This window comes from Aricia agestis, chromosome 3 (genome assembly GCF_905147365.1).
Source record: "Aricia agestis chromosome 3, ilAriAges1.1, whole genome shotgun sequence".
Classification (NCBI taxonomy): domain Eukaryota; kingdom Metazoa; phylum Arthropoda; class Insecta; order Lepidoptera; family Lycaenidae; genus Aricia; species Aricia agestis.
Window position 1 is genome coordinate 18,395,734 of NC_056408.1, and position 17,136 is coordinate 18,412,869.

A 17,136-nucleotide genomic window follows, 5' to 3' on the forward strand; every position below is an offset into this window, starting at 1 on the left:
AAATAACGTGTTGGGTTACTTGGGTAGGTGCCGTATATGCTTAATATTTTATAATTAGTTCGCGACCTAATTGTACGGGTCAATGCCCATTGCCCGTACAACACAAGCTTATATCCGAGAACATAAATTGCCCGGCTCCAACTGTACAACTGCACAGGAGCACAACGGAAGACCCCAGCAGGCTTAGCATGGTCACCATATAAGCAGTTTCTTTCTACGGAAGAATAGACACAGTGACAGTTAGACAAAAGAAATCCGCCATTTTGTCACTAAAATCTGTCAGTATGTCCATTCTTTCTCGTTTCTAATGTTGCTATGTTAAGCCTGCAGGGGAGGCCTTTGCCCAAAGATACAGTATAGGCTAAGAAAAAAAACGTGTGGCACTCGGAGACTGCCGCGGTAAAGATATTGCACAGCATAATTAACGTAAGCAATTATAATTCACATACGTCTAGTCGCACGCACACAGCCGAAGTCTGAAGAACTGAAACGACGTTTGACGATGCTCGGCAGCGCCACACCGACCGGATCGGAGTGGAGGGTGTTAGGTTTTTTTTCGTTATGGAATTTCTTGATTCGGTCGCCGCGCACAAAGCCCGAGATAAAAGCGATGCAATGCAGACCTAAATGCAGCTTACTTATCTATGCGTTGCGGTCAATTCAAACTGCAACGCGTAGATGCATTTCTAAATTATTATAGACTAGCTGTTGCCCGCGACTTCGTACGTGTCAGCAAATTATTGTGATAACAAAGATAATAAAAAAGAAAAAAATCCCCTTTTTAAGGCTCCTTTATAAAAAAAGTAAAATATAACCTCCTCCTTTTCGGAAGTCGGTTAAAAAGGAGCCTAAGTTATTTCTGAATACGTCAGCTATGTGCCTAAAAAAGTCCCGTTAAAATCCCACCAGTCATTTCAGAGATTAGCCGGAACAAACAGACAGACAGACAGACAGACATACAGACAAAAATTGTAAAAAATGTTGTTTTGGTGTCTGTAGTTCTGTACCCTATATACATTCATATGCATTTAGTAAAAAACGGTTCTTTCAATATTACAAACAGACACTCCAATTTTATTTATATGTATAGAATATAGATTTGACAGACTTCAATAATTGTCGTCTGTTAATTTAATACAAATACAGAAATGCATTTACGCGTCGCGTTGCGGTCTGAGTTAAGTAAAAAAAAAATACTGTAGGTCCTAAACTCACCGTCGGGAGGTGGCAGGTCTGGGGTGGGCTCGGCGCGGCAGTCGGCGCCGCACGCCAGCAGCAGCCGGCACGCCGCCGCCGAGTCGCGCCGCGCTGCCAGCGACAGCGCGCTCTCGCCGCGACCGTCCGTTGCATTTACCTTTGCACCTGCCACATCATCATCATAAGTAGGCAAAATCTAAGAGACGGCGTTATGGAATTGGCAAATATTCGTGCCCAAGAGAACCTAATTCTCTTGGGCACGAATATTTGCCAATTGCATAAAGCTGTGGAAGCGAGATTGAAATGACCTCGTGCGTGAGTAAACGATAAAAGCGATGACTTCTACGTGGTTCCTACGCGGTTATACACTTACCATGCCTCAGCAGTAGGTCCATGGCGTCCAGATGCGAGTTCTCTGTGGCGACGTGCAGCGGCGTCTGCCCGTCCTTGTTCTTCTCGTTCACTCTCGCTCCCTTTTTTATTAGAATTTCCATAACCTGTAAAAGAAATTTAATATAGATATTTTGTGGTGAGTGCCGCAGACATGTGTCTTGACGGGGTTGAATTGGACTAAGTTACGTCTACCCCATTTAGAGACTTTCTCCAAAGAATTATCTATTTTAGACATAAGTTCGTTTCAATGACATTTAGCCCAGAAATATGAGGGGAGCCGGTATATAGGGTATCACCTGTACTATCATCACGTCACATAGCAATGAATGCCGTTGGTTTGTAACATGTCATTGATATGAAGTATTAATAGGGTAGGCGATAACACACAGCCCTGAGGGACACCAGCATCAACAGACTCATGATCAGAGCATTCACTATTAACTACGACCTTTATGCTTCTGTCTGCTAAGAAAACAAATTACTTACCCACCCACCTTGCTGCTTCCATAATTGAGACCCACTTGCATAATTTCTCAGGGAACCGATAATGGAAGCTTTGATAGAAGCGCTTTGTGCCAAACCCGATCAAAGGCCTTCGCAATGTCCAAACTAACAGCCAATACCTCTCCCTTCAAATCAATCGCCTGAGCCCATACCTGTTTTATTTAATTAGCAGCAGCATAATATTAAATTGTTGCTTAAATTATAAACTTCAGCGTTAGCTTTTAAAGTTAGTGAGACTTAGGGCCATTTGGGCAAAGTTAGGGCGTCGTCAGCGACATGGCCACGCCCACGTCCGCCACGCGCTTGTACAGTACCTGCTTGCGCTTGGGGTGGAGGCTGGCGGCGGCGGCGTGCAGTGGGCGCTCGGCTTTGGCGAGGTGCGGGATGTTGGCCAGCTCCGCCGCGCGCTCGGGCGTGGTCAACGACATGGCCACGCCCACGTCCGCGACCCGTGTTTACAGTACCTGCTTGCGCTTGGGGTAGAGGCTGGCGGCGGCGGCGTGCAGCGGGCGCTCGGCGGTCGCGAGGTGCGGGAAGTTGGCCAGCTCCGCCGCGCGCTCGGGTGTGGTCAGCGACATGGCCACGCTCACGTCCTGTAAAAATATAAACTTATATTATGAATTATATAGCATTAATCACATTATCATACTGCCCTCAACAATGGCCAGCAACCAATTTTACAGAATGTCGGAACGTCAAGGGACCATCCTTTTGAATCGGAAACACTCCCAGTAAAGTTACATCGCGTCATTATTACGCAAACTGTTGTATTTCGTACCTGGTGTCCCACAGACGAGAGTTGTTTCTTGACCCTCGTTGGTTCCGCTAATCTACACGCCTCCAAAAGACAGTACCCTCGGTATTCAACTGCAACAAATAAAATAATGTTAGACATTGGCTAGTGAACCCTGTATGAGACATTCTTAATAAAAGTATAAGGCGGGTCGCGAGCATGCCGCGAGCGCACTGCATAAGCGTCGAGCTCGCGGCACGCACTCGGCGTTCTCTCGCGCACGCCTAATGTGGAGGACGCCTTAGTTATTTAATAAATTTTAGTTAGGTGTAAATATGTGCTTAAAATACAATCTTACGAGTTATCTATACTAATATTATAAATGCGAAAGTATCTCTGTCTGTCTCTCTGTCTGTCTGTCTGTCTCGCTTTCACGCCAAAACTACCGAACCGATTGTAATGAAATTTTGTATACAGATAGTCTAAAGCCTGAGAAAGGACATATGCTACTTTTTTATTGGAAAAAAAGGGTTGTAAGGGGGTGAAAATGCGTAAATTTGTTCAAATTAAGTTAGTTCCAAAAATTCATAATAGATGGCGCCGTGCGTCTCCTACATCGCGCTGACGCTTGCTCAAAAGTCTTTCTTTAAGAGGTGGTATCATCTTACGTTCAAGTTTTGATTTTTTTTCGATTGTTATTTCAATTCTACGTTATTAAATAACTCAGTACTCTCTATCTATGTATATGTATAAAGTATCTATGCAGTGACGCGGACGTAACCTTAAACCTATCAATGATAAATAGTTTATGGGTAAAGTTGTGTAATTGAGGGGTTAAATAAGCTTTAAATTTTGGCATAAAATATAGAATTTAATTTAAAAATATCAAATATTATGTGCACACTGTACAGCTGTTTTGATTTAAGGGGTACCAGGGTTTTTTTATAAAGCTTTTGACACCAATTTTGTTAACATCGCGCGCTGAAGTCCACGTGGACGAAGTCGCGGGCAACAGCTAGTGTCCTATAAAATGCATATTTAACTTACACGCGAGTCTGTCCCTCAGTTCTCTAGTCGGAGCGACGTCTAGCGCGGACTTGCCGTGACAGTTGAGGAGAGTGGGGTCCGCGCCCTCGCTCAGTAGGAGGGAACATACCTGGAAGTTAATACGACGCTTAATATAATAACAGAAAAAACCTTTGCAATGAAGGCTTAGGGCAGGCGGATGATCGTTTATTAACTTACATACAACAACATAATAATAATAATAATACTCCCCACACCGATTCGGTGACGGTGGCCGGTTTCATTGAAACCAGGCCAGGTACGCAGGAGTAATTTTATAGTGCTCAAGTGTGTGCGCAGTACACAAGAGCACTCTCTATTCCTTTACTCTCATAACCCAGGATCTCATACTCTCAAGACCGACACGACTGGCGAGAGATCAGGCGCAGGACCGACTTTTTACATGCCCATCCGATGCATGGATCATCTTACTTGTCAGACAATCAGGTGATCAGCCTGCATTGTCCTAACCAAACTTGGAAATAACATGTTTCCAGCGCGGGAATCGAACCCACGACCTTCGAGTCAAGAGCCACGCTCTTAACCATGACCACGGAGGCGTTACACTATACACAACATAATACTACTGTAAGTAGTTCACCAAAAATAGTAGACACTATTACAAATTTTTGAGGTGCAGAAGTCATCTCAAAGCTAGGTAGATTATAGATTTCAGATTACTAGCTGTGTAGGCGCTAAGTAAATGATCATTGCAACTCTCAGCGACATTAAATTCCTTTTTTTTAGTTTATACCGTCTTTAATGTTTTGGAACTTTGTACAAGCAAAATTTAAACAATTTACCTCGAGTCTCGCTTTACTGGCGGCCTCGTGGAGCGGCGTGAAGGCCCACAGGTCGGTGGCGTTCACATCAGCACCAGCCTTCACCAGCAGCTCCGTCACCTCGTAGTGACCGTACGAGCACGCGTTGTGGAGGGGCACTAGGCCGCTGGAAAATAGAAAAGGATTAGTTAACACCTAGAGACCTATAAGACGCAGCGCGGCATTATATTATGCCCTTGAAACACATATTATGTTAATTGATAATGAGACATCCTCGACATTGCCTTATATGCCCCGGGTACCCGGTTGACGTTAAAAACGATCAAAACGCTCAAAATGCTTCCTATTTTGAGTGTTTTGATCGTTTTTAACGTCAAGTGGAACGCGGGGATAGTGATGAATTTTTGAGAGTTACCGGTGGCGTTTTGCTATTTCCCTCGCGCTGATTGAATATTATATCGATCACCTTACTCTTTCTTCAAGCAGGTTCTTCGAGTTGTGCCGGACTCGGAGTGCCTTCATATAATTTGTGTGCCTCCTATGCGTGTGAAAAATTGCCCCGCTTTGTTGAGGATTTCATTCGAGGCGTACTTATATAATTTTTTTTCAAACAGCCCTAACAGAGAGGCAGATCTAAAGGAATTTCAGACGTTCTGCGATTTAAAAGCTCATAAATTGCTGCACCCCTCACAAACACGATGGCTCTCTGTTCATGCGGTTGTAAAGCGAGTACTTGAATTACAGTATTCCGCGTTAAGGCTCTACTTTATAGATGCTACCCAAAATAATAATGCGTTATTAGCCGCGGAAAACATCTTGCAGAAAATGAATGATAAAGTGACACTATTATTTTTGCAGTTTTTAGACTTTGTTTTACCCATTTTCAAAAAACTTAACAAAAGAAACGCAGGCAGAAAACCCTCGAATTCATATTTTATATTCTAGAATCACAGAAACACTCATGACTCTGTATGATAATTTTATAAACAGTAATTACTTAAGATGTACGGTCATTGAAAATGTCGATTTCACAAATCCACGAAACTTCAAACCAATCAATGACCTTTATTGTGGTGTCTCAGTAATAGACACAATTTTAAAAGGAGGATTGTCAAGTGAACAGCTTCAGTTTTTCAAACTCAGGTGTTTAAATTTTTATGTAGAAGCTTCTAAACAAATAACGGCGCGTTTTCCATTAAAAAAAAACATCCTAAAAGAATTAATAGCAATTTCCCCACACTCCGTAAAATCACGCACATGTGAGTCAATTGTGCCAATTTGTCGTCATTTTCCTAATTTGGTGAATGCCGGAGGAAGACCGTGCGGTGGAAGGCGAGGAGGTCCAAACACGCTCATACGTACACGCGGAGCGATGAGAGTGAGGACTCGTCGTCCTGGGAGGACGATTCTTTTGTCTCGCCGCCTCCCAACAAGCGCCCTAGGCGTAAGAATTGGCGTTCCTCGGAGCGCCTCAACAACCTAGAAAAACAGGTGAGTTATAATACTAACTACGTAACACAACTCCCTCATTATCTTAGCCAGTTTTACACTCAAAACACTCAGAACAAGGAAAATGTCATAAATCAATCCCAGCCATTTCCGGTTAACCCAATAACGACAAAATGTGACAAAATTAGTTTCGGGAATGTAAATGTCGCATTCAACGAAAACAATACTATACCAGTGGCGAGGGCAGACAGAGTAGAAGAGATTAAAGAACATAAAAAGGTCGATTCACAGGCCTAGAAGCAGGCGCGGTCGCAGCCTGAAGTTTTGGAGGGGGTCACACAAAAACAAAGTATCGCTGTTATAGGATAACTTTACTAGAAATTTCCTTTTATTAATGGGCAAGATTTTGAGATTTTTCAATTTGACCTTAGATTTTGGGGGGTCATATCCCCTGTGACCCCCTCTTCAGACCGCGCCTGCCTGGAAGGGCATCAAGTACAAATTTACCCTAAGATCGGTAGCCGCCACTCCAGGCTTTGTGGCACTGAAGGTCAACGAGGAGTTATGCCACTTTAATAGGTCTCTAATTACCTCGCCTCGTCAGAGGGCGTTTTAGCCGGGCTAGTATATGAGGGTTTGCAACAATGAAGCTTAATAAGGCAGAACCTACAAGGTTTAGTAGACTGGGCAACAACACTCAACTCAACCCTCAAGAACTAAGTCTGAACTGCACTTAAAGCACCTAAAGCATTGTTTACCAAGGTTGTAGACCTCTATGGTCCGGGCTCCAAAATCCAATCGTCATATGACAGATCAATGCAATCCCTGGCAGGAGAAGTGAATGCATTCACTTCTTCTGCCACAGATTGCATCAATTTTAAATCTGCACCAGATGGCATGACGATAGACACTTCTAGATTTTCTATTCGTTCCCCACTGATCTGAAGTTAGTTACAGGTTACCGTTACTAACATCATATTGGTTGTGTTTCTAAAAAATATCAGTGTACTGTCAAGTGTGACATAGGTAAATCAAAATATCTTACATCTAGTTTCCGTTAAGTGAAGACGTGTTTGTGTTTTGAGTGACTAATGTGCAACATTACCAGAAGATGTGAGTAAGTACTCTACTTTGTTTTCAATCCTTACAAATAGGTATATGTGTTGAACGGTTAATAAAATACTAGGTGAATTTAATTAACCGTCTAAACACAGATTATTTGTATTTTTGAGCGTCTCTTGCCTCCTGTATGTACGACATTCAAATTTGAAATAAGACGACAACTACAGTGTTTTATAGTGTTATTTATTTTAATTTATTTTATTTATATAATATAGTGTTACGTTTACGTTTTTTGGCTGATGATTGGATTTTATTCAGTGTTGAGTTTCCATTACATCTTAGGTAACTCACTAAAACCACCTGCGGTTCGCCTTCAGCCGCAAAAACGAGGAATGTCCCGGATCTAACAAACACAGGACTCCCTCCACGGCCGGTCTACCTCAGAAGGGACCGGACTTCCACCAAAGTTAGGGAACGCTTCGGCAAACTGAAGCGTTCCCCTCGGCGCACATAAGGCCAAATTACATAATTATGGCGACAAAAATATTTATTGTCTGTTTACTTATTGTTTAACTTACAATTGATTACAAAATGGCCATCCGTCTTATATTTAATAGAAACTCGATTTGATTTCCTCTCAATACATACTCTTATTGAAAAAATTAAACAATTTATAGTTAAACGATTATCATTTATTTATATACAAGTACACATATAAAATCCAAATCATAAATATTAAAAAAATATTCATCATCATGATCATCATCATCATCATATACCTCTTCTTGATCATCATCATCATCATGTACCTCTTCATTTATGTTGATCGTCGGCAATCTAAGCATGCCTATTATGGTTTGATTGTAATTCCCTTTTATCTTTTTAGGTTTTTTTCGACAATCTGTCACCACTGGGTCCGAGGATACAAGCATCCAGTGGAATACATCGCTATTAGTATTGACTCTTGATGTTTTTCGGGAGTAAAATTGCCTTAAATGTTTGTAGGTCTTGTGACCTGCTTCTAGAACGTCTTCTGACAACTGACCAACAGGCAAGGGTAGATATTTTATTATGGCAGCTCCGTGTATCAACAGTTTGTGCACACTAGCACTCATGGGGTACCATTCGTAAAGTGTGACTGCCCTTTTTGCTGTTTCCAAACAATATTCTTCAAAGCTTTCTTCATTCACGTAGTGCCCACATGAAATAACAGAAAGAATGTTAGAAAACCTTTCAATTAATTCTTTATCAATGCCAGTGATCTGGGACACCAACAAAGGATTCTTGAAGAATTGTCTTGCGGTATTGCCGTCATTACTGTTTCCTCCTCCTTGTTTCGGCTGATCTACGACAAGGCCCATTCGTTTGTAGAAATCGTTTCTTATTTTGTCTTTTCTTTCTTTGACTTTTTTTTGCGCTTCTGCGCCTCTAGCCTGCCATTGTCTAAGTTTCAATTTATAAGAAATATGTAATAAATATTCATAGCATCTAAGAAATGCATGGAGCACTGAAATGCCATATTTATATGTACTTTCGTTGCAAAATCTTTTCTTAATTTCTTGAAGATTGTTCATAATTTTTGGAGTAGCTTTACAAACATTGCATGCTTGCGTACTTGATGTGTCAGTCAAAACATTAACTGTTTTTCCATCCAACATAGTGCATATGGGGATATGTACAAATTTTATTTCTTTATCTCCTAACACAATGTTTGTTGGCTTCAATAGCACAATTTGATTTTCCACTTCTGCATACTCTTCTTTCATATTACTATTGTTTTCTTTTTTCAATTTAAATGCAATTGGACGACTGTATCTCGTGGATGATGGTGTCATATTTTTCCATAATATTTTTTTGTTGCTTCCGTCCTTTATGGACATTTCCAGAGGCACAATTGTGCACAAAATTATGTTAGAATCAGCATAGTTCGAATTGTTGGAAAAATTCTGTTTATAAATACTATGACCTCCACTACCATCTAGCCCCCATTTATAAAACACTTCTATGTTATTACAATTAGTAGGTGTATTTTGTAAGATAACTTCTGACTGCACTTGTACAAGTCTTTGTATCGTTAAATCCAAAAGATCTTGTACTGGTACCGAAGCTTCATTTTCTGTTATTTTAATGTTTACAGGATAACATTTCTTCTTTGCCTCTGCTACCACGTGATAGGATGGATATATATCCGCTCCTCTTTTTTTTGCTCCAAGTCGCATCGTTATGTAATCCTCTTTTGTAAGACCAAGATCCACTATAAGAGCGAGAGCTTCATCAGGAGTATACGGAGTTATAGTAGCAGAAGATGTCGTATCATGAACTTGTTTCATTTTTTTTAGTTTTTTTGGGGTGGAGTCAACGGTTAATTTTACCACTTGTGCTGCGGTTCTTTTTCCAGATTTAATTAAGCTTGATTCTGCGGCTGAGCACAGTTGCTCTGAACTGAGATTCGAAACAAGAAGCTTAACGTTTCTCTGTTTACTCCGTTCGGAACTATCAGCGAACAACTTTTTCGGTCTGCCACGTTGTTTTATCGCTGATAAGGTAGGTGGTGGTGGTACTGAAAGAGTTGGAGATGTAGTGTCCATTTCCGAGAACTCCAAGTCTCCATCCAACCATTTGACATGCTTCTTGTTAAAACGTTCGTACATATAATTACAGTCACGCCATTTCGTCAAAAGCTTCGTTACAAACACTTTGATGACATTTTTTATATGTTTTGACAATTGTTCAGAAACTTCACTAATACTAAATTTATTCACTATATAGTCTACTAATCGTTCATTACACTTCAATGACGAAAAACCACAAAACTGTTCATTTCTTAACACTATAAAAAGTTCATTTTTCTTTATCTTCCGTACTCGTAATGCAGGATCATCTCGACTACCTGCAAAGAATGGACTCCAGTTTAGAAAAGGGGAAAGGGGTGGACCCAGTCAGTCCTTGCGTATAATCATAAATATGTACAGTACTCTAGCAATAGAAAAAAAATGGGGAACTCTGCGGAACTTTTTTTGAAACTCTAGAAACGTGAACAAATATATTCATCGAATACAAAAAAAATTGTCCTTTAGAAAACCAATATTATTGACACGTAATTTACATTTGATATAAAAGTAAAGTGTAACAGCATAAAGTACATACCTGATGCTTCCATCTCCATGCTAAAAATGTTGCAACTTTAAAACAGAACAAAAAAACGACCGTGTTTACTCCGTTAGATTTCGAGCGCAACTGACTCAGCGAACAGATGTCCGAGAGATCGCGCGACAAGTTTGAACGAGTTGGAGCAGACCTTTTGTTTTTTACAGCAAATTCAAGCGGGACAATACACAATGGGTAATAAACAGCTTGTATTGTACGTTTTGGTTAAGTTTTGTGATATCGAAATTTTTTGTTTTTGTCGTCGTAAATACGTAATCTGGCCTTATGTGCGGCGCCGGGACGCGTATTGCCAAACTGTATACTGACCCAGACCGGGGTTGCTCTGAGTTCGATCGCAGTTTGCCTTTATAGTTGAAGAGCAAACTGTATACCTATTCAGAGCGTGTCTGAATCGAAATACATTTTGCTTTAAAATACTTGAGCAAAATACATACGAGTCCAGACGTCCATACTTTTCGGCGTCTGGTGTAGTATGTAATATGGCATCGATAATTTAGAGCAAAATGCATGCGAGTGCAGACATATTGTTACGGTACATGGTATACGGACACGTGGTGCGCAAGTACATACTCGAACCTTCTAGGAAGGTCCAATGTTTGTTTACGTGTTTACCCTTTATTTGTTAGCGTGTTTGAATTTAGACCTTATGACTGAGTCCATAAGGTCTAAATTAAATTCAACTTACTGCACTTATCGCAAGGACGGCAGTTTTATTGTAGTACATGCCCGAGCCTCCTAGAAATTTCCCACGGTTGTTTACTTGTTTACGTGAATCGGGAAATTTCTGGAATTCGTCTCGCCATATAAAAAGAGCCGCAGGCAGGCCCGGGAGTCAGTTCAATCAGAGCGATCTTCAAGGCGACATCAAGTGATCAATAGTGAGTGAACCAGTGAAACCTGCGACTTGGCTACGACCTAGGACAGTGATAGTGCTTAGTGATTTGACCTAGTGATTAGTGTTGTGACCTAGTGTTTAGTGCAGTGTTAATAAAGTCTTCAAGAGAGTCACCAGGTCTTTCTCTCCAAATCCTCGAACCCTAGCACGTAACAATATCTTATCTCTTTTATTCCCGCGCGGCGCGCTATCATGCCTGCTTTGTCTTCTAAAACTTGCGCCGCTTGCGACCTTGACGCCTTTTTGTCAGTGTTCGTGACCTAATTAGCAATTACGCACGTGTCAAGGTTATTCTTTCACAAATAAAACAATTACTTGCCAATCGAGTGTTCAAACATGTGTGAAGTGAAGTTAAAAACATTCTTAGCGAAGCAGTGTATAGAATTTACGATTTTACAAACCAATTATGTGAATAATGAATTAATGAGACATTTAACGCAAGAAGTCAGTGCAAACTGCCATCACTGCAGAACGATTCGCCGCGCGAACAGTGCAAGCGTTTTGTTCAACAATTCTCCAAGTTTTCGAACACAAATTGGATTGTCAAGCGAAGTCCTACTGTGAAGCGATATGAATTCCGTAAACAGTATGGTTGTCAGCATTAATCATTCAATAAAAAACATGGTAAATCAAGAAATTTTCAATGCAAAGCTTCAGTAAACTTCCTATTTAAGAAAACTAACAGAAATACAATTAAAAACGACGCCTTTTTGAAACAAGGATTAAACACTATTATTGACATTTGTTTTAACCATTCGCATAAAATCCACGTTGCGTCTGCTTACAAGTATTTACGATGCGATCCAGCCGTGCAAAGACAGTTCCATGAATACTTCGAGCAAGGTATGACCCCCACCATTGCGAAGCACTATCATGAGATGATCGTGTTAAATTCTGAAGGTAGTAAAACTGTCGCTAATGCTCAAAAAAATCCTACATATCGTCATATTAGATATTTATACGATAAATGGCGTAAAACAAATTTAGGTGGACGTTCAGATCGCGATGTTATTACCGTCTTGAAAAACCAATTGGCTTCCTTTACTGATAAAGGAATTCATGTACTGATTAAAGAAGATCCTATGGTGATCGTCATAATAACTCCAATTATGAAGAGATTATTTTTAAAAGGATTTTCCGATGAAATGGTGTACATAGATTCCAGCGGTTCCTGTGACCAGACATCAACGCGAGTGACATTCATATTTGCATCTCTAAAAATTGGTGCAGTTCCCATTGGTTGTGTTTTACACACCGCTGATACAGAAGCCAATTATACTCTTGCCTTTATGTCTGTTAAAGAAGCTTTAGAAAACGATTCAGCAAGAAAATTTCAACCACTTATTATAATGACCGACGACAGCGAAGCGGAACGTAATGCTCTAAAATGTGTTTTCCCTCAAGCGAATTTATTACTCTGTCACTTCCATATCTGTCAAGCAGTTTGGCGATGGCTATTGCTTTCTGAACATAAAGTTGCAAAAGAAAATAGAAAAGTTGTGATGAAAGCTTTTCAAGATGTACTTTATGCTGAAAGTGAAGAATCGGCGTCCGAAAACTTTGCTAAATTGTTATCGAACCATATTGTTAAAGCAAATACTATGCTGACTGAATATTTTACCAATATATGGGCCAGACGAAAAGAATGGTGCCTGTGTTACAGAAATGACTTGATGACTAGAGGTAACAACACAAACAATTATGTGGAAGCCTCTATTCGAATATTCAAGGATGTAGTGTTGCAAAGGTCGAAGGTTTTCAACAGTTGCGCACTGGTATAGTTTATGACGGAAAGTTTTGAGAACTACCACAAGTTACGTCTTTTAGATTTTGCACACTCCCGACGTGACAAAAATATGATTTACATGAAATATTTCAAAAAAGTAGAGGGACTCAACGAATACTACCACATAAATGAAAATGAATACAAAGTGCAATCGGAAAAGGACCCTAAACAATCTTACACGGTATCTGTAGACATTGCATGTTGTGAATGCCCTGAAGGCTCCAGTGGAAGATACTGTAAATATTTGTGTTTCATGGAAAACAAACTAAATATTATTTTCAAAACATCACCACGTATAACATCGCAAGATAGGAAAAGCTTTGCAGAACTGGCGTTAGGAAATGAAACACCATCAGGGGACTTCTATTCTAGCGTCGACTTAAACAGTGGTAACAATTCTTTCGAGGAGGTTGTAGCCAGCTCTTCAGTCCAACCCACACTAATGAATTCGTCTGACATCGTTATTATACCAGTAGAAAATTCTCAACAAAATGAGAGAAACATAAGAAAGGAAATAAATACAATGAAACAACAATGTGATCGCTTGGCTGATATACTACAAACTGACTCATCTCCCAGCAACTTAATGTTACTTAGAAAATTAAACAAAGTTTTAAGTGATATTGAAACCTCGGAACAAGCCAAAAACTTCTTTGCACAAAGAGTTAAATATTGTAGATCAAAAAAAAATGGTATTCAGCCAACTTCTATTGCAAGGAGAAAAGACAGAGGAATAACTAAAGGAAAAGGACGTATAAAGAGTGGCAGAGACGTAACTAAAAAACGAAAACATAATTTATCAGAAAATATTAATAAAAATCAGCCGAATGCAAAGAAACATTGAAAAAGATTGATGGTTAATGTGGTAGTTGTAGTTGATTAATGATTACATTTACTTTAATTATGATTATACATGATTACACAAATTTATGTATTAAAGACACTTTATTTTTCAATATCGACCCCTTTCTGTGACCCCTTTAGTAAGAAATGTAGTAAAAGCCAAAATTCGATGTTACAATACAGGCAAAAAACAAAAATAGTAATTATGACATTTTTCTGTTCTTGATTCATTAATTTATTTGTTTGTTGTTGATTGAAGGAACCCTTTATTATTTTCAGTGAACATCGATTACAAATAGGTACAATTTATTGTGTCAGTCAGTACATCTTTCTTATGAAAAATTAATAAATACTGTCATTGGAAACACTTACATTTTTTTTAACAGCCTGTACCTATAATTGTTACAGTTCAAATTTTTACAGTTCAAATTTTTCAAAATACTTACTCGTACAACGGGTTTTCTTTCGTTATAACCCAAAATAATTCACAATAGGTATGTTTTAGGGAAAGTTGTTCAGTTTCACGGATAGGTATAACAACCACACACAACAACATAACAAAAATATACGGGAAATTATTAAACACATTGTATAGGTAGTTACAGATATTCGCATGTCACAGTTTGCTTTACATACAAGCGAGCAAAGTGCATACCTACTCAGATTGGTCTGAGCTCGTATATAATTTGCTCCAATTTTCAATGAGCGCGACGTAGTTCAGTACAGACTATGGGCGTCTGGGTCAGTATACAGTTTGGCAATACGCCGCCGGGACTGGCTAAGCCGGAGAGGTACGTCTTAGGTAACAATTTAATCTAAGCCAACCTACAAGCCAACATTAATAATTTCTACATGTTAAAATTTTTCGTTAAATAGAAGTTCGATAAATTAAGTGTCAATTATTTTACTTTCTTTGCAGGGCTTCATCGAAAAAGAAGGATATTTGCACAGAATTTACAAAGAAACTCTCATCAAATGTATGGAATCATTTTCATTGATCCGATGACAGCCAAACCGCTAATGCCAGATATGTTTTAAAATTAAAAACCACCCGTGGTTCTACTACTGGCTTCCTCACACATTTACGTACGATGCACTCGAACATTGCTGCAGATAAACCTTCTTCAACCGCGATTAGCGCCACTCCAAGCACATCAGTATATAGCCGACGACAACACTTAAAAAACGAAAACTGACTGATTACTTCAAGTCTTCAGATTCAATAGAAGCGAATGATTGCTTTAGACGGCGCAAGTTTTCGATTTTTTTCTGAAAGCCAAGATCTTCGACATCTTTAAAAAAAAGTGGATACGATGTACCTAAAACAGAGGCACTAGCGGTAGTGTTTGCTATTCAATGCTTCAAGGTGTATCTGTCCGGTGTCAAGTTCCATGTTGTCACAGATTGTTCTGCTTTGCGAATGGCTTGGTTGAAAAGGTACTTATCTCCTCGCACAGCTCGATGGTGGCTCGACCTTCAAGAGTATGACTTGGAAGTCGACCACAGACCCGGTTATAGCATGGCACACGTTGACGCCCTTAGCCGGAACCCCGAATTTGTAAAACATATAGAAAAGAAGGATTTGATAGATGCGCTGCAAGAAGATGAAGAAATTCAGAGGCTTATCACAAATTTAAAATTGGAGCTAGATGCTTATATGAAAAAGAAAATTGGGCTAGCGAAAGCATACATAATTATCGATAGAAAGTTGTGTCGTCTGGTAGATGATGACTATAAGCTAGTTTTACCTAAGGGTGCACCCCTAATCTTGCAAGATTTCATATCTTGAAAATATACCATGACGAGTATGGTCACATGGGGTCTGAAAAATGCTTAGAGGCCATACGGTCCAAGTATTGGTTCCCAAAAATGAGGGAATACGTGGAGAAGTATGTGGCCAGCTGCATAGGGTGCCAGTTCACAAAGAAGCCGACCGGCAAACAGCCGGGCCTACTACACCCAATCCCGAGGGAGCCGATACCCTTCCACACGTTGCACGTTGACCATTTGGGTCCATTCTGCAAGAGCAACGGTAAGTGCTACGTTTTCGCAATAATAGACGGGTTCACAAAATTCGTGTGGCTAGAGGCGGTAGCCAGTGGTTCACTTGAAAAGTTGTGTATAGTGTTTGGTTACCCTGCACGTATAATAAGCGATCGCGGCACGGCATTCACTAGCAAATAATTTGAAGAATTTTGCAGTAAGAAAAGGATCAAACACATAATGAATGCCGTGGCCTCACCGAGAGCAAATGGCCAAGTCGAGAGGCTTAATAGGACCATTTTAAATTCTTTGACTGAATGGGTGATGAGCAGAAAGTCTGGGAAAAATATTTGCCTAGGGTACAGTTGGGTATCAACTCCACAGTTTGCCAAGGGACAAATAAATCCCCGCTTGAGCTTTTATGTGCTCTAAGACCCCGACTAGCAAATGATTTAACCGGGGGAGTAGTCGTAGGAGATGTTGGCACACTGCGGGAAGAAGCAGCCAGTGCAATCGAAAAGAAAGCTCATATTATGAAAACCCGATATAATCGGAGCCGACGTGTTACTATTCCAGTAGGTGTTACTATTCCAGTCGGTCAGTTGGTGATGGTAGAGCGGAAAATCTCAAGGTCAGGACTTTCTAGTGGGAAGCTAGTACGCAAATATGCTGGGCCCTATAAGGTTACAGCTACCCTACCAAAAGCAATGAAAGGTTGCAAAATGATAGACGTTAATTTTTCCAGTGATATCGTTAAAATAATGTTTTGTGATGGTCATCTAAAAGAAGATTGTATAAAAAGACAATGCAACATGTGTACAGATAAAAAAAAATACTTTCAATATTTATGAGGGCAGTGACATGGTATCTTGTGAACGCTGGATAAATAAGAAAGTTCCAGTCAAAATAAAAAATGTTACCAAAAAACTCTTAAAGAAACATTTAAAATATCAAAGGCTAATCTTTCTCGGATGTTTAAAGCTGATAAGTTGACAAAATTTATGACACATGTATACAACATTGTTCGTCAATACAGGATCGCGAGTAAAATTAAGACAACATCCTAATGTTCTCTCTAATCTCTCCTAAGAGAACGAAGTGTTCCTTCATATAGAATTCGCAGAAAATTATAACTGCAAATATACTAAAGAACGCTGTTTTATACGTAAAAAGTTCGAATCAAACCTCGGCTATAGAATGCTTTTGCTCGGTCTCAGAAAATTTGAGAGACGATCCTGTATTAATTTGCGCCCATCTAAAACCAGTTTTTGAAGAG

At 39.8% G+C, this 17,136-nt stretch overlaps 1 protein-coding gene across 2 annotated transcripts in view; it reads right to left on the minus strand.

The window, feature by feature from the left end:
- LOC121740466 (poly [ADP-ribose] polymerase tankyrase) overlaps nt 1-17,136 on the minus strand; it is a 116,180-nt gene that overhangs the window by 51,482 nt on the left and 47,562 nt on the right. For both annotated transcript variants that reach the window (XM_042133162.1, XM_042133161.1), the window contains exons 5-10: nt 4,696-4,840; nt 3,875-3,983; nt 2,873-2,961; nt 2,559-2,687; nt 1,571-1,694; nt 1,216-1,362 (exon numbers count right to left, since the gene is read on the minus strand). In XM_042133162.1, coding sequence (XP_041989096.1) covers nt 1,216-1,362; nt 1,571-1,694; nt 2,559-2,687; nt 2,873-2,961; nt 3,875-3,983; nt 4,696-4,840 — 743 coding nt within the window. The remainder of the gene's footprint in view (nt 1-1,215; nt 1,363-1,570; nt 1,695-2,558; nt 2,688-2,872; nt 2,962-3,874; nt 3,984-4,695; nt 4,841-17,136) is intronic.